The 21,493-nt window shown below is 55.8% G+C and overlaps 1 protein-coding gene across 1 annotated transcript in view; it reads left to right on the top strand.

The window, feature by feature from the left end:
• Positions 1 to 12,180: 12,180 nt before the first annotated feature.
• The window catches only part of KIRREL1 (kirre like nephrin family adhesion molecule 1), a gene marked incomplete at its 5' end in the record, with an annotated part of 10,960 nt that continues 1,647 nt past the window's right edge, over positions 12,181 to 21,493 (top strand). The window contains 10 exons of the mRNA XM_039713049.1: positions 12,181 to 12,334; positions 12,933 to 13,090; positions 13,420 to 13,570; positions 14,368 to 14,473; positions 15,488 to 15,633; positions 16,991 to 17,091; positions 18,003 to 18,201; positions 18,951 to 19,058; positions 19,809 to 19,948; positions 20,877 to 21,062. Of these exons, the coding sequence (XP_039568983.1) occupies positions 12,181 to 12,334; positions 12,933 to 13,090; positions 13,420 to 13,570; positions 14,368 to 14,473; positions 15,488 to 15,633; positions 16,991 to 17,091; positions 18,003 to 18,201; positions 18,951 to 19,058; positions 19,809 to 19,948; positions 20,877 to 21,062 (1,449 nt within the window). The remainder of the gene's footprint in view (positions 12,335 to 12,932; positions 13,091 to 13,419; positions 13,571 to 14,367; positions 14,474 to 15,487; positions 15,634 to 16,990; positions 17,092 to 18,002; positions 18,202 to 18,950; positions 19,059 to 19,808; positions 19,949 to 20,876; positions 21,063 to 21,493) is intronic.

Below are 21,493 nucleotides of genomic sequence, written 5' to 3'. Positions count from 1 at the left end.
AAAAAAGCCTTGGAAACCCCAAAAACCCAAAAAAAAACCCCCGGAAAGCCAAAAAAATAAAAAAAAAAAAAAAAAAAAAACCCTGAAAATTAAAGAAAAACCAAAAAAAACCCCTGGAAACCCCAAAAAAACCCCAAAAACCCCCAAACCCCCCAAAAACCCGCCCCGGGGGAAACTGAGGCACGGGGAGCTGCTCTGCCAAGGTCACGCTGAGGAAAAGCCGCGGGGTTTTGGGGGGGGGTCCCCAAAACCTCCCCTGACCCTCGGGGGGCCCGGGCGGGGGGCGCCCCCTCCCTTGGGGGCAGTTTTGGGGGTCCCCCCCTGCCCGCGGGGCCGGGCTCTGCCCCGGCGCGGCCTCCGGCTCTCCCCGGCTGCAGAATCCAATCTAATTTTTAATTAAGGGGGCGGCGTTGCTAAGATGCCGAGAGGAGAGAGGGGAAGGGGAAAAAATCAAAAGGGAAAGAAAAAAAAGGAAAAAAAAAAAACCCAAAAAAACCAAAAAAAAACCCGGCGGGAGCGCGGGGGGTGGGGCAGGAGCGGGGAAGGAGCCGCGACCCCCGGGACCCCCGAGGGCAGCGCGGGACCCCCGGGAACAAAAGCGGCCGGCCCGGGGCACGGGGGAGCTCGGGAGGAACGGCCCCGGTTTGGGGTGAAACGGCTCCGGTTTGGGGTAAAACGGCTCCGGTTTGGGGCAGGAACGGCCCCGGTGTGGGGTGGGACAGTTCCAGTTTGGGGTGGGAGGGATCCAGTTTGGGATCGATGGCTCCATTTTGGGATCGATGGCTCCGGTTTGGGATGGGGCAGCTCCAGTTTGGGGTGGGACAGGTCTGGTTTGGGGTCAATGGCTCCTTTTTGAGATGGCTCCAGTTTGGGATCAGGGCTCACATCCCTGCGTGACAATCCCAGTGACCCCCAAACCCATCCCAAACCCATCCCAAACATCCCAAACCCATCCCATCCATCCCAAATCCATCCCATCCATCCCAAACCCATCCCAAATCCATCCCAAACCCATCCCTTCAATCCCAAACCCATTCCATCCCTTCAGTCCCATCCCAAATGCACCCCAAAACCATCCCAACCCCATCCCAAACCCATCCCAAATCCACCCCAACCCCGATCCCACCCTCTCCCCTTTCTGCCCCTCTGTCCCCTCCCCTCGCTCCCAACCCACCGCGTCGGGATTTGGGGTTTTCCTCCCAAATTTTGGGGGTTTTCCCTGGAAAACGTGGGGGACCTTTGGAAAAAAGTGGGGTTTTTCCTGGAAAATTTGGGGTTCTTTGAGGACAAGGTGTGGGTTTTCTGGAAATTGTGGGATTTTTGGAAAATGGGGGTGTTTTTCAGGGGAATGTGCGGGATATTTTAGGAAATGTGGGGTTTTTCTTGGAAAAAGTGGGGAATTTTTGGGAAACGTGGGGGATTTTTGGAAAAACGTGGGGGATTTTTTGAAAAAGTGGGGGTTTTTCCTGGAAAATTTGGGGTTCTTGGAGGAAAACATGGGGTGTTTCCTGGAAAATGTGGGGGATTTTAGGAAAATGTGGGGTTCTTTCAGGAAAACGTGGGGGTTTTCTGGAAAATGTGGGGATTGGGGAGCCGTGGGGGATTGGGGAGCCCGGGGGGATTTGGGAGCCGTGGGGGATTTGGGAGCCGTGGCGTGTTTATATTTTATTTTTTCCCCTTCCCTTCCCTCACATGGGAGAGGTGACAGCAGGGACCTGAGCCCAGGGGATTCGGGATCCTGGGGGCTTTGGGATCCCCAAACTTGACCCCAAACTTGTTCCAGGGTGACAGAGACAGGGACAGGCCCAGGAGTGCTGGGAACAGGATTTGGGGGGATTTTTTATGATTTTGGGTTATTTTTTGGAATTTTTTGTGATTTTGAGGTGATTTCTTGTGATTTTGGGATGATTTTTTGTCAATTTTTTGAGATTTTTGGTGATTTTTTTTGTGATTTTTTGTGATTTTTTTGGTGATTTTTTGTGATTTCGCAGTGATTTATTGTGGGGTTTTTTGTGATTTTTTGTGATTTCTTGGTTATTTTTTGCAATTTTTTTGTGATTTTGTGGTGATTTTTTTGTGATTTTGGGGTGATTTTTGTGATTTTTTTGTGATTTTGGGGTGATTTTTGTGATTTTTTTGTGGTGATTTTTTGTGATTTTGGTGTGATTTTTGTGATTTTTTGTGATTTTGGGGTGGGCAACCCCAACCCTGGCGCCCCCGGCTCCTTCTCCCGCTGGGGCGACCTCGCTCATTAATTAATTCATTAATTCATTAATTCATTCACTCATTAATGATTTCTTCATTTAATCCCTCCCGGTTTGATCCAGGCTTGGTTTAATCCCGAGTTTTCTCGGCAGTAATCGGGGATTTTGGGGAATTTTGGGAATTCTCGGGAATTTTTGGGAATTATCAGGAGTTAATAGCCTGAATTATCGGGAATTATCAGGAATTATCGGGAGTTCTTGGGAATTATCGTGGATTTTGGGGAATTTTTGGGAATTATCAAAGATTATTGGGAATTTTCAGGAAATCTCGGGAATTCTCGGGGATTTCTTGGGATCAGGGATTTGGGATTTTGGGATTTGGGATCAGGGATTTGGGATTTGGGATTGGGATTCTGGGATTTGGGAATTTTGGGGGTTTGGGATCACGGATTTGGGGTCTGAATTTTGGGATTTAGGATCTGAGATTTGGGGTTTAGGAACTGGGATTTGGCGTCAGAGATTTTGGGATTTGGGGCTTGGGATCAGAGATTTGGGATCTCAGTTTTGGGGTTTAGGACCTGGGATTTGGGATTTTGAGGTCAGGGATTTGGGGTTTGGGATTTTAGATTTGGGATCTGGGATTTTGGATTTGGGATCTCCAGAGGCGCCGGGAGCTGGAGCAGCCCCTCCTGTGCCCCCTCCCCCAAAAGTGACACCGGGACCCCGGGATGGGGGGAAGGAAGGAGGGGATTTGAGGATCGGGGAAAAATGAGGGAAAAGGGGGAAAACAGGGAAAAATGGGGAAAAAAGGGGGGGAAATGGGAAAAATGGGGGGAAATTGGGAAAACGGGGGAAAAATGGGGCAAAAACTGAGGGGGAAATGGGGGAAAAGGGGGAAAAAAGGGGTAAAAAGGGGTAAAAAAGGGAGGAAAAGGGGAAAAGGGGAAGGAGGCCGTTCCTGCGAGGCTGGGACAGAAAGGGCTGGCGGCGTTGCCATGGCAACGGGCGGATTATGATCCAAATGGAAATCAGGGGAAAAAGGGGAAAATGGGGGGAAATTGGGAAAACGGGGGAAAAATGGGGCAAAAACCAGGGGGAAATGGGGGAAAAGGGGTAAAAAAGGGGTAAAAAAGGGGTAAAAAGGGAGGAAAAGGGGAAAAGGGGAAGAAAAGGGGAAGGAGGCCGTTCCTGCGAGGCTGGGACAGAAAGGGCTGGCGGCGTTGCCATGGCAACGGGCGGATTATGATCCAAATGGAAATCAAAATCCGGGGGGGTTTGGGGTGGGGATGGGAAGGAGGAAAAGGAGGAGGAGGAGGAGGAGGGGGAAGGAAAAAGGGGTAAAAAAGGGAGGAAAAGGGGAAAAGGGGAAGGAGGCCGTTCCTGCGAGGCTGGGACAGAAAGGGCTGGCGGCGTTGCCATGGCAACGGGCGGATTATGATCCAAATGGAAATCAAAATCCGGGGGGGTTTGGGGTGGGGATGGGAAGGAGGAAAAGGAGGAGGAGGAGGAGGAGGGGGAAGGAAAAAACAACTTTTATTTCCAAGGCGAGAGCGGCTGGAGGCGTTGCCATGGGAACGGGGGGAGGGGGGAAAATTTAATTTTTTTTTCTTTTTTTTGGGCTTTTTTTTCCTAATTAAATGGGGGTGGGGAAGGGGGAGGAGGAGCGGGATGAAGGCTCCGGGGCCGGGGGCATCCCTGGGAGCGGCGGGGCTGGGGAAGGAGCCTGGCCCAGGAGGATTGCACCCCCAAAATTCACATTTTCCCCCTCTAGCCAGGTGGGGTTTTACCAAAATCCACATTTTTCCCCTCCAAATCCACGTTTCCCCCCACAAAATCCACATTTTCCTCCCATTTTCCACCCAAAATCCACATTTTCCCTCAAAAAATCCACATTTCCCCCCACAAAATCCACATTTTCCTCCCATTTTCCACCCAAAATCCACATTTTCCTCCCATTTTCCACCCAAAATCCACATTTTCCCCCCTTCCCCATGTGGATCTTCCCCAAATCCACATTTTTTCCCCCTTTCTTCATGTGGACTTTTCCCAAAATCCACATTTTCCCCCCAAAATCCACATCTTTCCCCTCCAAATCCACATTTCCCCCTCATTTTCCACCCAAAACCCACATTTTCCCTCCAAAATCCACATCTTTCCCTCCAAAATCCACATTTTTCCCCAAAAAATCCACATTTTTCCCCCTTCCCCATGTGGCTGTTTCCCAAATTTCAATTTTTCCCTCCCTTCCCCACGTGGATTTCTCCCAAAATCCACATTTTCCCCCCAAAATCCACATTTTCCCCCCAAAATCCACATTTTCCCCCTTCCTTCATGTGGACTTTCCCAAAATCCACATTTTTCCCCCTTTTTCAGCTGTTTTTTCCCCTAAATCCACATTTCCCCCCTTCCCCAGCTGTTTTTTTTTTCCCAAATTCCCCTTTTCTTTCCCTTCCCCGAATGGATTTTCCCCAAAATCCACATTTTCCCCCCAAAATCCGCATTTCCCCCTTTCCCAGCTCCCCGGGGCTGGGAACGGGTTTTCCCCCTTTTTTTCAGGCGTTTTTTTCCCCCAAAATCCACATTTTCCCCCCAAAATCCGCATTTTCCCCTTTCCCAGCTCCCCGGGGCTGGGAACGGGAACATCCCGCTGCTGGGGCCACTTTTGGGGGGACAAATGTTCCCCTTTTTCCTCCTCCTTTCCCTGCTTTGGTGAAATTTTATTTTCAAAAGCAAAAGAAAAGAAAATTCCGAGCGGATTTGACTCAAATCAAGTTGGAAAAAAAAGGGATTTTCTCCTGGGGCCGAGCCCCCCCAGGGCGGCTTTGGGGCGGTTTTTGGGGCGGTTTTGGGGTTTTTGGAGGGGTTTGGGGCAGGAGCGGGACCTTGGCGTGGAGGAGAGGGAAACTGAGGCACGAAAATTCCGATTTTCCGCGAAAAGCAGCGCTCCCCATCCCGGAAAAAATCAGGGAAAACTCCGCAATGATCCCAAAAACGGACGGAACTGGCCCAAAGTCGGGCGGGCCGGGCAGCAGAGGGTTAAAACCTCGGCGTTTTTGCCTTTCCAGAGGGAGCCTTGGCAGGAAATTCCTCAAATTCCAAAAGTGTGGGATCACCGCCCGGCCCGACCGCAGCGGGGAGGGAGCGGCAGCGGCGGGGCTCGGGACACCCCAAAAAAGCCCAAATCCACCCTAAAAAACCCCGAATTATCCCCAAAAAAATATCCAGAATCTCATCCCAAATAATTCAGAATCTCAGCCCAAAAAAAAAAAAAATTCCCGCCACTTTTGGGGGGACAAATTTTCCCCTTTTTGCTCCTCCTTTCCCTGCTTTGGTGAAATTTTATTTTCAAAAGCAAAAGAAAAGAAAATTCCGAGCGGATTTGACTCAAATCAAGTGGGGAAAAAAAGGGAATTTTCTGCTGGGGCCGAGCCCCCCCAGGGCGGCTTTGGGGCGGTTTTTGGGGCGGTTTTGGGGTTTTTGGAGGGGTTTAGGGCAGGAACGGGACCTTGGCGTGGGGGAGAGGGAAACTGAGGCACGAAAATTCCGATTTTCCGCGAAAAGCAGCGCTCCCCATCCCGGAAAAAATCAGGGAAAAATCCGCAATGATCCCAAAAATGGACGGAACTGGCCCAAAGTCGGGCGGGCCGGGCAGCAGAGGGTTAAAACCTCGGCGTTTTTGCCTTTCCAGAGGGAGCCTTGGCAGGAAATTCCTCAAATTCCAAAAGTGTGGGATCACCGCCCGGCCCGACCGCAGCGGGGAGGGAGCGGCAGCGGCGGGGCTCGGGACACCCCAAAAAAGCCCAAATCCACCCTAAAAAACCCCGAATTATCCCCAAAAAAATATCCAGAATCTCATCCCAAATAATTCAGAATCTCAGCCCAAAAAAAAAAAAAATTCCCCCTCAAAAAACCTCGAATTCTCCCTAAAAAATCCTGAATTCCCCCCCAAAAAAATCCAGAATTCTCTCCCCAAATAATCCAGAATCTCATCCCCAAAAAACCCCGAATCCCCCCCCACAAAAATCCCAAATTTTGCCCCGCAAAAAACTCCGAATCTCCCCCAAAAATCCCGAATTCTCCCCCCAGAAAAAAAAATACGAAATCTCACCCCAAAAAAACCCCAAATCCTCCCCTAAAAAACATCGAATTCTCCCTAAAAAATCCCAAATTTCCCCCCCCCACACACAAAAAATTAGAATCTCACCCCAAAAATATCTCGAATCCCACCCCCAAAAATTCCAAATACTCAAAAAAAAAATCTCAAGTTCCCCCAAAAAGGCCCCGAATGTCCCCAGGAAGATCCCGAATACCCAAAAAAAAACCCCCAGAAAATCCCAAACTTCCCCAATTTCCCTCCTGGGGTGACCCCAGGTGGATCAAGCCCCCCAAAAACCGCCCTGAGCCCCCCAAAAATCACCCAGACCCCCCAAAAACCGCCCTGAGCCCCCCATCCCGCCCCTCCCCCGCTCCCGAGCGCCCTTGATTGGCGCGGCTTTAATTAATTTGCGCAGGAACAATGTCTAATTAAGACTTTTGTTTGTTGGCCTGGCCGCGCGGGGGGGGAGGGGGGAGGATTTTTTTGGGAGAAGTTGGGGGGAAAAAAAGGAACAAAAAATCCCGAGTTTGATGAGAGGGAAATGGGGAGGGGAAAATTTAAATATGGGGGGGGAAATTTAAAAATGGGAAAAAAAATTGAAATAGGGGAAAAAAAATTAAAAATGGGGGGAAAAAATTAAAAATTGGGAAAATTTTTAAAATGGGGGAAAAATTTTAAAAATGGGGGGAAATGCAAAGATGGGAAAAATTAAAAAATGGGGAAAAAAATTTAAAATGGGGGAAAAAATCGCTGGAACCGTTCCCCCCCTCCAGGAGCTGCAGCCTCATTAGCGATGTCTTAATGAGAGGTCGCTAATTAATGGGATTGGCGGCCTCGGATCGGGAGAGGCGGCCCCGGGGGGAGGGAGGGACCGCCCTGCCTCAGTTTCCCTGTGGAATAACCCGCCCGTGCCTCAGTTTCCCCCACCCGTGCCTCAGTTTCCCTCATCACTGGGAATTCTGTCCCGGCCCAGAAAATCCGGGAATTCCCGGGATTTCGGGGACACCCGGGGCTGCTCCGGGAATTCTCCGTCCCCTCCCCCGGCTGGGCCCGAGGTCCCGAATTCCCGATCCCAAAATAGCTCCGGGCGCGGGGGGAGCGCGGGCAGCGGGGCGGGAGCCCGGGACGGGCCGGGAAAACGGGCTGGGAATCCCGGGAAAACGGGGATGGAAATCCCGGGAAAATGGGGTCGGAAATCCCGGGAAAATGGGATGGAAATCCCGGGAAAACGGGGGTGGCATTGGGAGGATTTTTTTGGGAGAAGTTGGGGGGAAAAAAAGGAACAAAAAATCCCGAGTTTGATGAGAGGGAAATGGGGAGGGGAAAATTTAAATATGGGGGGGAAATTTAAAAATGGGGAAAAAAAATTAAAATAGGGGGAAAAAAAATTTAAAAATGGGGGAAAAAAATTAAAAATGGGGGAAAAAATTTAAAATTGGGAAAATTTTTAAAATGGGGGAAAAATTTTAAAAATGGGGGGAAATGCAAAGATGGGAAAAAATTAAAAAATGGGGAAAAAAATTTAAAATGGGGGAAAAAAAATTTAAAATGGGGGAAAAAAATTTAAAATGGGGGAAAAAATCGCTGGAACCGTTCCCCCCTTCCAGGAGCTGCAGCCTCATTAGCGATGTCTTAATGAGACGTCGCTAATTAATGGGATTGGCGGCCTCGGATCGGGAGAGGCGGCCCCGGGGGGAGGGAGGGACCGCCCTGCCTCAGTTTCCCCCATGGAATAACCCGCCCGTGCCTCAGTTTCCCCCACCCGTGCCTCAGTTTCCCTCATCACTGGGAATTCTGTCCCGGCCCAGAAAATCCGGGAATTCCCGGGATTTCGGGGACACCCGGGGCTGCTCCGGGAATTCTCCGTCCCCTCCCCCGGCTGGGCCCGAGGTCCCGAATTCCCGATCCCAAAATAGCTCCGGGCGCGGGGGGAGCGCGGGCAGCGGGGCGGGAGCCCGGGACGGGCCGGGAAAACGGGCTGGGAATCCCGGGAAAACGGGATGGAAATCCCGGGAAAAAGGGGATGGAAATCCCGGGAAAACAGGGTCAGAAATCCCGGGAAAACGGGGTCAGAAATCCCGGGAAAACGGGCTGGGAATCCCGGGAAAAAGGGGATGGAAATCCTGGGAAAATGGGGGTGGAAATCCCAGGAAAATGGGATGGAAATCCCGGGAAAACGGGGATGGAAATCCCGGGAAAATGGGGTCGGAAATCCCGGGAAAATGGGATGGAAATCCCGGGAAAACGGGGGTGGCATTCCCGGGAAAATGGGGATGGAAATCCTGGTAAAATGGGACCAGAATTCCCAGGAAAACGGGGCTGGAAATCCCAGTAAAATGGGACCAGAATTCCCAGGAAAACGGGGTCGATCCCTGGCGAAAGAGGATCCCAAATCCCCACCGGGATGGGACCCCCCATTCCCTGCACTGCCGGGGTCTCCAGCTCGGGACCCCTCCCCATCCCATCCCATCGATCCCATCCCACTGATCCCATCCCGTCCCATGGACCCCACCCCATCCCATCCAATCTAACCCCATTCCGTCCCATAAATCCCATAAATCTCATCCCAGTGATCCCATCCCATGGGTCCCACAAGTCCCATCCCATCAATCCCATCCCATGGATCCCATAAATCCCATAAATCCCATCCCATGGACCCCAGAAATTCCATCCCAGTGATCCCATCCCATAGGTCCTGCAAGTCCCATGCCATAAATCCCATAAATCCCATCCCATCCCATGGATCCCATCCCATAAATCCCATAAATCCCATGGATCCCATCCCATGGATCCCATCCCACCAATCCCATGGATCCCCTGGAAGCCGGGGAAGAGCTTTTTTATTTGATTATTTTATATATTTTATTTTTTTTTTTTTAGAACTCTCCTCCCCCCCAGCCTGTTTTGGGTTTGGGTTTTTTATTTTGTTTTATTTTTTGTTTTGTTGTTTCACACAAAAATAGCAGCGAGCAGCTCGGGAAGGGAAGAGGGGAAAGGCTTCAAATGTAAAACCTCGAGGAGAGGGGAGGGAGGAGGGAGAGATCAAACAGGGAGGGAGGAAAAAGGCCAAAAATGGGGAAAATGGGGGGAATGTGGAAGAAAATGGGGAGAAATGGGGAAAAGGGGGGAAAATGGGGAAAAATGGGGGGAATGTGGAAGAAAATGGGGAGAAATGGGGAAAAAGGGGGAAAATGGGGGGAAAAGGGGGGAATGTGGAAGAAAATGGGGAGAAATGGGGAAAAGGGGGAAAAAAGGGGAAAAAAGGGGGGAATGTGGAAGAAAATGGGGAGAAATGGGGAAAAGGGGGAAAAAAGGGGAAAAAAGGGGGGAATGTGGAAGAAAATGGGGAGAAATGGGGAAAAGGGGGAAAAAAGGGGAAAAAAGGGGGGAATGTGGAAGAAAATGGGGAGAAATGGGGAAAAGGGGGAAAAAAGGGGAAAAAAGGGGGGAATGTGGAAGAAAATGGGGAGAAATGGGGAAAAGGGGGAAAAAAGGGGAAAAAAGGGGGGAATGTGGAAGAAAATGGGGAGAAATGGGGAAAAGGGGGAAAAAAGGGGAAAAAAGGGGGGAATGTGGAAGAAAATGGGGAGAAATGGGGAAAAGGGGGAAAAAAGGGGAAAAAAGGGGGGAATGTGGAAGAAAATGGGGAGAAATGAAGGGGGGAGAAAAGGGGGGAAAAAGGGGAAAAAAGTGGGGGAATGTGGAAGAAAGTGGGGAGAAATGGGGGGAAAGGGGGAAAATGGGGGAAAAATTGAAAAAATAGGGGGAACGCAGGGACAGCCGGGGACAGGGGGACAGAGGGGACAGAGGGACACCGGAGGGACACGGGGACACGGGGGGACACGGGGAGCTCCCTCAGGGTCCTGGCTCTGCCCGGTTTGGGGACATCGCCGTGGGGCCAGCAGGGTTTGGGGACAGGGGGACATCGCCGTGGCGGCTTTGGGGACAGGTTTGGGGACAGGGGGACATCGCCGTGGCGGCTTTGGGGACAGGTTTGGGGACATCCCCGCGGGCACAGGCACGTGCTGCCACACGGGAGGGGACGGCGGTGACAAAGGGGGGGGCACAGCGGCACGAGGGCACCGCGGTGACAGGGGCGGCGCGGTGCCAGCGCTGGGGGGCACACGGTGACACGGAGGGACACGGCAGCCAGGCGCCACCCCGTGCCCGTCCCCCCGCGGGGCCGCCGCTGTCACCTCGGCGCAGTGTCACCACCCAAACAAAGCCGTGCCACCGCCGTGCCACCGCCCGGCGACACCGCAGGGGTGGCACCGCCACCTCCCCCCTCCCCATCCCGCTCCCTGCCAGGGGAGGGGGGACGGGGACAGTGGCAGGAGGTGGCTCCGGTGTGACAATGGCCACCAGCCCCCGGCGGGGCTTGTCACCGCGGCTGGCGCGGGGGGTGGCACTGCGGGGGTGGCACTGGGAGGGTGGCACTGGCACTGGGGGGTGGCACTAGCACTGGGAGGTGGCACTGGCACTGGGAGGGTGGCACTGGCACTGGGAGGTGGCACTGGGAGGTGGCACTGGCACTGGGAGGTGGCACTGGCACTGCGGGGACCCGGCGCTGGCGTCTCAGCCTTGGGGACAACGCGCGGGGACACAGGGAGGGTGGCACGCCGGGCAGGGGCCACCAGGGCCAGCTCGGGCAGGGGACAGCGACACCGGGAACGGCGGCACGGGTGGCGCAGGGTGCGACATCCCCGGCTGTGCCCGGCTCTCCCCGGTGTCCCCCAAAACTCGGGGCCGTTCTGGGCTGGGTTGGTGCCATCCCGGTGCCCGTTTTCCCCTCGATCTCCCCCAAAATCCCGGTGCCCGCGGCTCCCCCCGCCCCTCTCCTCTCCCTCCCCCCTTTGATCTCGCCCCGCTCCATCCCGCCCCCGTTTCTCCTTCATCTTCCCCCAAAATCCCCGCAGCCGCCGCCCCCCCGTGGCGCGGGGGTGGCACCGGGGCACCCCGGGCCGGCGGCGGCGGTGGCTGTCCCCAAACACCGCAGGGAGGGAGCGCGACCCTCTCACGGGCAATTCCCGGGGGTCCCGGGGGTCCCATCCCGGGGATTCGGGGGTGTCCAACCTCGGGGATCCCTGGATTCCCCACCCCGGGGATCCCAGGATTCTCCATCCCAGGGATTTGGGGCTCTTTTATCCCGGGGTTCCCTGGATTTCCCATCCCGGGGTTCCCTGGATTCCCCATCCCGGGAGGAGCAGCAGACACCCCCACACGAGGATCTGGGGGGGATTTTGGGGGATTTTGGAGCCGCCGGGGGTTTCATTTTCGGGATCAGAAGCAGGAGGGCCCCGCAGCCCGCGGATTTTGGGGATTCAGGAGGAGAGGAGAGGTGCGGGGCGGGCACCCCGCGCTGTGCCGTGCCGTGCCGTTCCGTGCCACATTCCGGAATAAAACCCGGGAGAAGCGGGGGTCGCGCTGCCCGCCCCCTGCCCCAGGGCACCCCGAGCCCTCCCCCGCTGGGAGGGGGGACCCGGGGGTGGCACCCACGGGGCAGGGCTGAAGGGCACCTGGGAAAGGGGCGGTGGCTCTGGGGGTGTCCCTGTGTGACTTCCAGTGCTGGCCCCACACATCCCACCTGGGCGTGGGATGGGGGTGTCCCTGTGGGGTGGGGGTGTCCCTATGGGATGGGAGTGTCCCCATGTGTGACCCATAGGATTGGGATTTCCCTGTGGGGTCGCGGTGTCCCTGTGGCATTGGTGTCCCTGTGGCATTGGTGTCCCTGTGGGATTGAGATTTCCCTGTGGGATTGGTGTGTCCCTGTGGGGTCGTGGCGTCCCCGTGGCGCTGGTGTCCCTGTGGGGTCAGGGTGTCCCCGTGGGGTCGCGGTGTCCCCGTGGCGCTGGTGTCCCCGGGTGACGCCGCGCCGTCCCCGCAGCGTGGCCCCGGTACCGCATCGTGGGCACGGCCGACTCGGGCCAGTACAACCTGGAGATCCGCGACGCCGAGCTCTCCGATGACGCCGTCTACGAGTGCCAGGCCACCGAGGCCGCGCTGCGCTCGCGCCGCGCCAAGCTCACCGTGCTCAGTGAGGGCTGGCCCCGGTGCCACGCACGGGCCCCGGTGTCCCCCATGGTCCCGTGTCCCCAGCGTCCCACACGGTTCCCAATGCCCCACACAGTCCTGTGTCCCCCATGTCCCACATGGCCCCCAGTGCCCCACATGCTCCCATGTCCCCCATGGTCCCGTGTCCCCAATGTCCCACCCAGTCCCCAGTGCCCCACACGGTCCCCAATGCCCCACATGCTCCCGTGTCCCCCACGTCCCCCATGGTCCCGTGTCCCCAGTGTCCCACACAGTCCCGTGTCCCCAATGTCCCACACGGTCCCCAATGTCCCACACGGTCCCCAATGCCCCACATGCTCCCGTGTCCCCCACGTCCCCCATGGTCCTGTGTCCCCAGTGTCCCACCCAGTCCCATGTCCCCCATGGTCCCGTGTCCCCCATGTCCCCTATGGTCCAGTGTCCCCAATGCCCCACACGGTCCTGTGTCCCCAATGTCCCTCCCTGTGTCCTCCAGAGCCTCTCACGTCCCCTCACCATTCCCTGTGCCCCACAGTCCCCAGTGTCCCCTCCCCATCCCGGTGTCCCCTCCCGAGCCGGTGTCCCCTCTGTCCCCCCCGCAGTCCCCCCGGAGGACCCCACGATCGACGGCGCCCCCGAGATCCTGCTGAGGGCGGGGACCCCCTACAACCTGACGTGCCGCGCCCGCAGCGCCAAGCCCGCGGCCACCATCGCCTGGTTCCGCGACGGGCAGCAGCAGGACGGGGCTGTCACCAGCACGGTGGCATTGGCCCCGCTCGGGGTCCCCAGAGTCCCCAGAGCTGTCACCCTGTGTCCCCGTCCCCTCTGTCCCCCCTCGTCCCCCGTCACCATCGCCTGGTTCCGTGACGGGCAGCAGCAGGATGGCGCTGTCACCAGCACGGGATGGGGACACCGCAGTGTGGTGGCCGTCCCCTCCTGGTGTCCTCAGTCCCCCTAGAGCTGTCCCCTGCCGGTGTCCCCAGAGCTGTCCCTGTCCCGCAGGAGCTGTCCCTGCCGGTGTCCCCAGCCCCTGTCCCAGCCCCTGTCCCTGTCCCTGCCGGTGTCCCCAGAGCCGTCCCTGTCCCGCAGGAGCTGCTGGCCGATGGCAAGCGCGAGAGCACCACGAGCCTGCTGGCCATCACCCCCACGGACCTGGACATCGGCCGCGTCTTCTCCTGCCGCAGCTCCAACGAGGCCGTGCCCGCGGGAAAGGAGACCTTCGTCAGGCTCAACGTGCACCGTCAGTGCCACCCGCGCCCCACCGCGACACCGCGACGGGGACAGGGACACGGGGACACCGGGACGGGGACAGGGACAGGGACGTGGGGACACCGGGATGGGGACAGGGACGTGGGGACACCGGGACGGGGACAGGGACACGGGGACACCGGGACAGGGACAGGGACACTGGGGACACCGGGACGGGGGACGGGGACACTGGGGATAGGGGACACCGGGGAAACCAAGGACACGGGGACACGGGAACAGGGACAAGGGGACAGGGACATGGGGACACCAGGGATACGGGACATGGGGACACAGGGACATGGGGACACGGGGGCACCGGCACACCAGGGACACAGGACACAGGGACACAGGGACACAGGACACGGGGACACCAGGACAGTGGGACACAGGACACAGGACACGGGAACACCAGGACATGGGGACATGGGGACACTGGGGGTGAAAGGGGCGGGGAGGTGGATGGGGATTTGGGGGCATTTTGGGGGATTTGGGGGGTATTTTGGGGGATGTTTGGGGTGTCGCAGGGGGGAGCGGCGTCTGTGGATGGGAATTGCGGGAGGGGGAAGAGGAGGAAGGGGAGGAAGAGGAGGAGGAGGAGGAGGCAGGGCCGGCTCTCGGTGGCCAACACCGACCTCCGGTGGCTGCCGCGGGAAGGGGCGGCCACCGGCGGGAGGGGACAGCGGGTGACAGCCCCAGGGAGCGCCCGCGGGTCCCCACGAGGCCGGGACGGAGCTTGGGGGACCCCCGGGTGTCCCCCCGAGCCCCCCTGATCCCACCCTGTCCCCACAGACCCCCCGACGGTGACCCTGTCCATCCAGCCCCAGACGGTGCAGGAGGGCGAGCGCGTCGTGTTCACCTGCATGGCCACGGCCAACCCCGAGATCAAGGGCTACAGGTGACCCCAAAACCCGCGCCACGGGGCTGGCGTCACCTGGGGTCACACAGTGTCCCCCCCCAGCTCTGTGCCCCCTCCCCTTCCCAAAACCCCTGGGATTGGGGCTGGGGTCACTCGGGGTCACACAGTGTCCCCCCCCGGCTCTGTGCCCCCTCCCCTTCCCAAAACCCCTGGGATTGGGGCTGGGGTCACACAGTGTCCCCCCCCCGGCTCTGTGCCCCCTCCCCTTCCCAAAACCCCTGGGACTGGAAATCGGGATTGGAAACTGGGATTGGAAATTAGGATTGGGGTCAAATGTCCCCACCCTGGCTCTGTGTCCCCTCCCCAAAACCCACTGGAAATGGGGATTGGGATTTAGGATGGGGATCGGGGTCCCACAGTGTCCCCAGATGTCCCCAACATGGGGGCCAAAGGGGGGTGATCGGGAATTAGGATTGGGGTCCCACGGTGTCCCTGAATGTCCCCAGCATGGCTCTGTGTCCCCTCCCCAAAACCCTTTGGAAATGGGTTTTGATGGAATGGTGACTGGGATTGGGATTTAGGATCAGGATTGGGATTTAGAATGGGGATTGGGATTTCAGATGAGGACCTGGATTTCGGATGGGGATAGGGATTTAGGATCAGGATCAGGGTCCCACAATGTCCCCAGATGTCCCCAGCATGGCTCTGTGTCCCCTCCCCAAAAACCCCTGGGAATGGTGATCAGGACTGAGAATTAGGATGGGGATTGGGAATTAGGATCAGGATTGGGATTTTGGATCAGTATTGGGGTCCCACGGTGTCCCTGAATGTCCCCAGCATGGCTCTGTGTCCCCTCCCCAAAACCCTTTGGAAATGGCGATTGGGATTGGGATTTAGGATTGGGATTGGGATTTGGAACGGGGATCGGGGTTTAGGATGGGGATCGGGGTCCCACAATATCGTGGGTTGGGATTGGGATTCCCACGGGAATGATTTAGGGCCAGGCCGCCGAGCTTTGGGGCGCGTCCCGTGTCCTTCCCGGCCGTCCCCAAGCGTCCCCCCGGCCCCGCAGGTCCTGAGCAACAGCAACCAGCTGTACCTGAAGTCGGTGACGCAGGCGGACGCCGGCCAGTACGTCTGCAAGGCCATCGTGCCCCGCATCGGCGTGGGCGAGAGGGAGGTCACGCTCTTCGTCAACGGTCAGCGCCCCAAAAACCTGAAACCGCCCCAAAACTGCCTGGGGTTCCCTGGGGCGTCCCCAAAAACCCCCAAAACCTCCTGGGATTCCCTGGGATTCCATGGGGCATCCCCAAAAACCCCCAAAACCTCCTCGGATTCCCTGGGATTCCATGGGGCATCCCCAAAAACCCCAAAACCTCCTGGGATTCCCTGGGGCGTCCCCAAAAACCCCAAAACCACCCCAAAACCGCCTGGGGTTCCATGGGGCGCCCCCAAAAACCCCAAAACCGCCCCAAAACCTCCTGGGATTCCCTGGGATTCCATGGGGCGTCCCCAAAAACTCCCCAAAACCTCCTCGGATTCCCTGGGGTGTCCCCCAAAACCCCAAAAACGTCCCCAAACCTCCTGGGGTTCCATGGGGCACCCCAAAACCTCCTGGGATTCCCTGGGATTCCCTGGGGCGTCCCCAAAAACCCCGAAACCACCCCAAAACCTCCTCGGATTCCCTGGGGCGTCCCCAAAAACCCCAAAACCCCCCCAAAACCTCCTGGGATTCCATGGGGCGTCCCCAAAACCTCCTCGGATTCCCTGGGGCGTCCCCCCAAAAATTCTCCCGTTTTTGGTCGGGGGAGGCAGAGGGAGTTTGAGGTTTTACGGATTGGGGTGGCTGGGATTGGGGGGGGAACAGAATTTGGGGTTTTTGTTGGGTTTGGGACTGAGGATTGAGGGAAAGGGTGAAATGGGATCATGGGAAGGGAATAAATCCTGAAAAGGGATTTTCCACACCATCCCTCCTTCCAGGGAGACAATGGGGGGGCAGGAATTCCAGGAATTTCAACCTGGAATTTCCTGTGGGAGGTTCTCCCAATTCCAGCTAAAACTGGGGATTTTATCCCCCTCAAACCCCTGAGCCCGAGCCTTTCCCCCAATTCCAGCGAAAACTGGGAATTTTATCCTCCAATCCCTCACTCCTGACCTGGACACAGCTCCAGGAATTTCCTCTGCTTGGATCCCCCCTGGGACACCCCAAATCCCCGATTTCTCTCCCAGCCCACCCCAAATTCCCAATTTCCCCCCTGGGTCACCCCAAATTCCCATTCCCCCACTGGAACACCCCAAATATTCCCAATTTTTCCTCCCAGACCACCCCAAATCCCCGATTCTCCCCCAGACCACCCCAAATCCCCGATTCTCCCCGGACCACCCCAAATATCCCCATTTCCCCCTTGGATCACCCGGAATCCCCAATTCCCCATCCCTGACCACCCCGAATCCCCGATTCCCCATCCCTGACCACCCCAAATCCCCGATTCCCCATCCCTGATCACCCCAAATCCCCGACTCCCCATCCCTGACCACCCCGAATCCCCCTGCCAGGCCCCCCGATCATCTCCAGCGAGCCGGTGCAGTTCGCCGTGCGCGGCGACCGCGGCAAGGTCGAGTGCTTCATCGGCAGCACGCCGCCGCCCGACCGCATCGTGAGTCCTGCCAGACCCCAAACTTCACAAATAAAACAACTTCACTCCAAAATATCCCTGAATTTTGTCATTAAATAGCCATTTGAATTAATATTTTAATATAAAATACATCGTAATACATCTAATATTCTATCTAATACAATAATCTATCCCATATTGCTATATGTCAATATAAATAATATATATTGATAATATATAAATAATATATATTAATAACATATGAACAATAAATATATATTAATATACATAATTAAGTATGTCGTGGGGTTGTACTCATCTATTAAGTATAATCTGTAAATGTAAAATGAATAATATGAAATAGTGTAGAATAAATAGGTAAATAAATAGGCAATATTTAAGAAATTTATACAATTATTTCTAAATATAAATGGAATTATTTTATAAAGATATATTACAGTTAATGTGTATTAATATGTATTTATCATTTACAAATATCAAACTGATTAAATACAACATAAATAAATATAAAATATAAAATAGTATACTCATATTTATCATAAATATGTAAATAAATATAAATATCTATATAGTATAATAAATAAATATAAAGTAATATTAACAAATCTCTGTATTTATGAAATTATTTATAAAATTATTTATAAATATAAAATAGGTTAATTCATAACAAAAATACAACTAATATACATTGATATATATACTTAGAATATATAAATTTAGATATAAATTTATATATTCTAAGTATAGATATATATATATATACAAATAAATATAACTTAGAATTCATAAACAGAAAACAAACAAATAATATAAAATAATACAAAATTAAATCACGATGACTGTATTAATATCAGAATAATCCACAACCCCCAATTTAAACAGAATAAAACGAGCTCAGGGCTATTTCAGCCAATGCTGAGCCCCCCCTGCAGGCGTGGGCGTGGAAGGAGAACATTCTGGAAGCGGGCACGCTGGAGCGCTACACGGTGGAGAGGAGCAACACGGGCAGCGGCGTGCTGTCCACGCTGAGCATCCAGAACGTCGTGGACGCCGACTTCCAGACGCGCTACAACTGCACGGCCTGGAACAGCTTCGGGCCCGGCACGGCCATCATCCAGCTCGAGGAGAAAGGTGACACAGGACAGAGCCTGGGGACAGTTGGGTGGCCTTGAGATGGATTGGGTTGGGACAAACTTGGGCCCGGCACCGCCATCATCCAGCTCGAGGAGAAAGGTGACACCGGCAGGGAGCCTGGGGACAGCTTTGCATGACCTTGAGTTGGGTTGGGTTGGGACAAACTTGGGCCCGGCACCGCCATCATCCAGCTCGAGGAGAAAGGTGACACGGGACAGAGCTTGGGGACAGTCTGGGTGGCCTTGAGTTGGGTTGGGACAAACTTGGCCAGGCATGGCCGTCATCCAGCTTGATGAAAAAGTGACACCGGCAGGGAGAATGGGGACAGTCTGGGTGACAGGGAATGGCCTTGAGTTGGGTCAAGTTGGGACAACTTTGTTTTGGGCAAAGGTGACACTGGCAGGGAGCTTGGGGACAATTTGGGTGACCTCCAGTTGGGTTGGACTGGGACAAACTTGGGCCAGACATGGCCATCATCCAGCTCGAGGAGAAAGGTGACACCTGCAGGGAGCTTGGGGACAGTTGGGTGGCCTCGGGTTGGAAATTCGGGGGAATTCCTCCTGGAAAAGGTGGATGGGGTTGGGCTCTCCGAGGAATTCCTGGAATTGTGGGTGACCAGCTGGGGCTCGGTCCCATCTTGGACTTGGGGACCCCCCAACTCCTCTCCGCGCCGAGCTGCGGGGCACGCCGGGAGGAGAGGCCTGGCTGTGGCACTGCCCCGTCCCCAAGCGGCCGTGTCCCCGCAGAGGTCCTGCCCGTGGGCATCATCGCCGGGGCCACCATCGGGGCCAGCATCCTCCTCATCAGCTGCCTGGTGGCCCTCGCCTGCTTCCTGTACCGGCGCCGCAAAGGAAGTGAGTGGGGACAGCGGGGTCACGCAGGTAGATATATATATATATACGGGGTCACTCCATGGTCACTCAGTGGTCACTCTGTGGTCACTCTGTGGTCACTTCATGGTCACTTCGGGTGTCTCTGTGGGGTCACTTCATGGTCACTCTGTGGTCACTGGGTGTTTCTATGGGGGTCACTCAAGGGTCACTCCGGATGTCTCTTTTGGGGTCACTTCATGGTCACTCTGTGGTCACTCTGGGTGTCTCTTTTGGGGTCACTTCATGGTCACTCTGTGGTCACTTTGTGCTCACTCCGTGCTCACTCTGTGGTCACTCTGTGGTCACTCTGGGTGTCTCTATGGGGGTCACTCAGTGGTCACTCTGTGGTCATGCAGGGGTCACTCTGGGTGTCTCTGTGCTGGTCACTCAGTGGTCACTCTGTGGTCACTTCATGGTCACTCTGGGTGTCTCTTTGGGGGTCACTCCATGGTCACTCCATGGTCACTCCCTGGTCACTCTATGGTCACTCAGGGGTCACTCCGTGGTCACTCTGGGTGTCTCTTTGGGGGTCACTTCATGGTCATTCTGTGGTCACTTCATGGTCACTCAGGGATCACTCTGTGTGTTTCTATGGTGGTCACTCCATGGTCACTCCATGGTCACTCCATGGTCACTCAGTGGTCACTCAGGGGTCACTCCGTGGTCACTCTGGGTGTCTCTTTGGGGGTCACTCCGTGGTCACTCCGTGGTCACCCTGTGGTCACCCGGCAGGCCGCAAGGACGTCACGCTGCGCAAGCTGGACATCAAGGTGGAGACGGTGAACCGGGAGCCGCTGACGCTGCACGCAGACAGGGAGGAGGACACGGCCAGCGTGTCCACGGCCACCCGCGTCATGAAGGCCATCTACTCGGTGAGGGACACGGGGCACGCGGCCAGGCCGCGATCCGGGCGGGGAATTGTCACTGGGATGGCCGGGAGGCGCTGGCTCGGAGTGTTCCCAGCCCTGGGAGCGTCCCCAACGTTGGGAGTGTCCCCAGCCCGGGATTGTCCCCAACGTTGGGAGTGTCCCCAGCCCGGGATTGTCCCCAACGTTGGGAGTGTCCCCAGCCCGGGAGTGTCCCCAAGGCCCAGCTGGAGCCACCCGGGATGGTGGGAACGTCCCTGCCCTTGGATCTTTAAGGGTCTTTGGGGTCTTTTCCATCCCAAAGAATTCCAGCGGTCCCTGGGCCGGTTTAATGGGATTTTAGGGATCCGTCCTGGACCCATCCATGACCCTGTGCATTCCCCATTCCTGATTCCATGGATTCCATGATCCCATGGATTCCCCATCCCTGGAAGCGCCCAGCTCCACCTTGGATCCGCCTGGGCTATCGGGAGCCGCCCCTTCCCACCACGGGATGGGTCTCAAGGCTCCTCCCCGCCCACCCCATTCCGTAATTCCCCCATCCCTGACCCCATGGATTCCATGATCCCATGGATTCCGTGGCCCCATGGATTCCCCATCCCTGATCCCATGGATTCCCCATTCCTGATTCCATGGATTCCATGACCCCATGGATTCCATGACCCCATGGATTCCCCATCCCTGACCCCATGGATTCCCCATCCCTGACCCCATGGATTCCATGACCCCATGGATTCCATGACCCCATGGATTCCATGACCCCATGGATTCCATGACCCCATGGATTCCCCATCCCTGGAAGCGCCCAGCTCCACCTTGGATCCGCCTGGGCTATCGGGAGCCGCCCCTTCCCACCACGGGATGGGTCTCAAGGCTCCTCCCCGCCCACCCCATTCCGTAATTCCGTAATTCCACGTTCCCGTGGGTTTTCCAGTCGTTCAAGGATGACGTGGACTTGAAGCAGGACCTGCGCTGCGACACCATCGACACCCGCGAGGAGTACGAGCTCAAGGTCCGGTCCCGCCGGGATTTTAGGGTGGGGAGAGAGGGGCAGATCCCAAATCTTCTTCTTTTTTTTTTTTTCCCCCCCGGAATGGGTGGAAAACTCCAGGGATTTCAGGCATGAGGAGGTGGAATTGTTGGGAAGGAGGGGAAATTTTGGGAATGTGCAGCTTGGATCTCCGGGATCGGGGATGGGATCGCAGGGAAGGAAGGAGATGTTCTGAGGAGGGATTTGGGATGGATTTTAGGGAAAGAGGGGGTCAGGCTCTGGAGCATTCCCCAAGGGAATGGGCACGGCCCCAAAAATTCCAGGAGTGTCTGGACAAGGCTCCCAAGGGACAGGGTGGGATTTTGGATGATCTTGGTGTGTCCATTCCACCCTCGATATCCCGTAAATCCAAGAGATCCAGAATTCCATGAATCCAGCCCTGCCCTAGTCCCATCCCCCAGGAAATCCCGAAGAGTTCCCACCCCCCAAAACAATCCCAAGGAACTCCCACCCCCCAAAACAATCCCAAAGGACCCCCACCCTCCATTGCCGCGCCCCTC

This window comes from Passer montanus, unplaced genomic scaffold (assembly GCF_014805655.1).
Source record: "Passer montanus isolate IOZ18808 unplaced genomic scaffold, ASM1480565v1 scaffold272, whole genome shotgun sequence".
Classification (NCBI taxonomy): Eukaryota; Metazoa; Chordata; class Aves; order Passeriformes; family Passeridae; genus Passer; species Passer montanus.
Note: the sequence above shows the minus strand (reverse complement) of the source record. Positions and strands in the feature narration are given on the sequence as shown.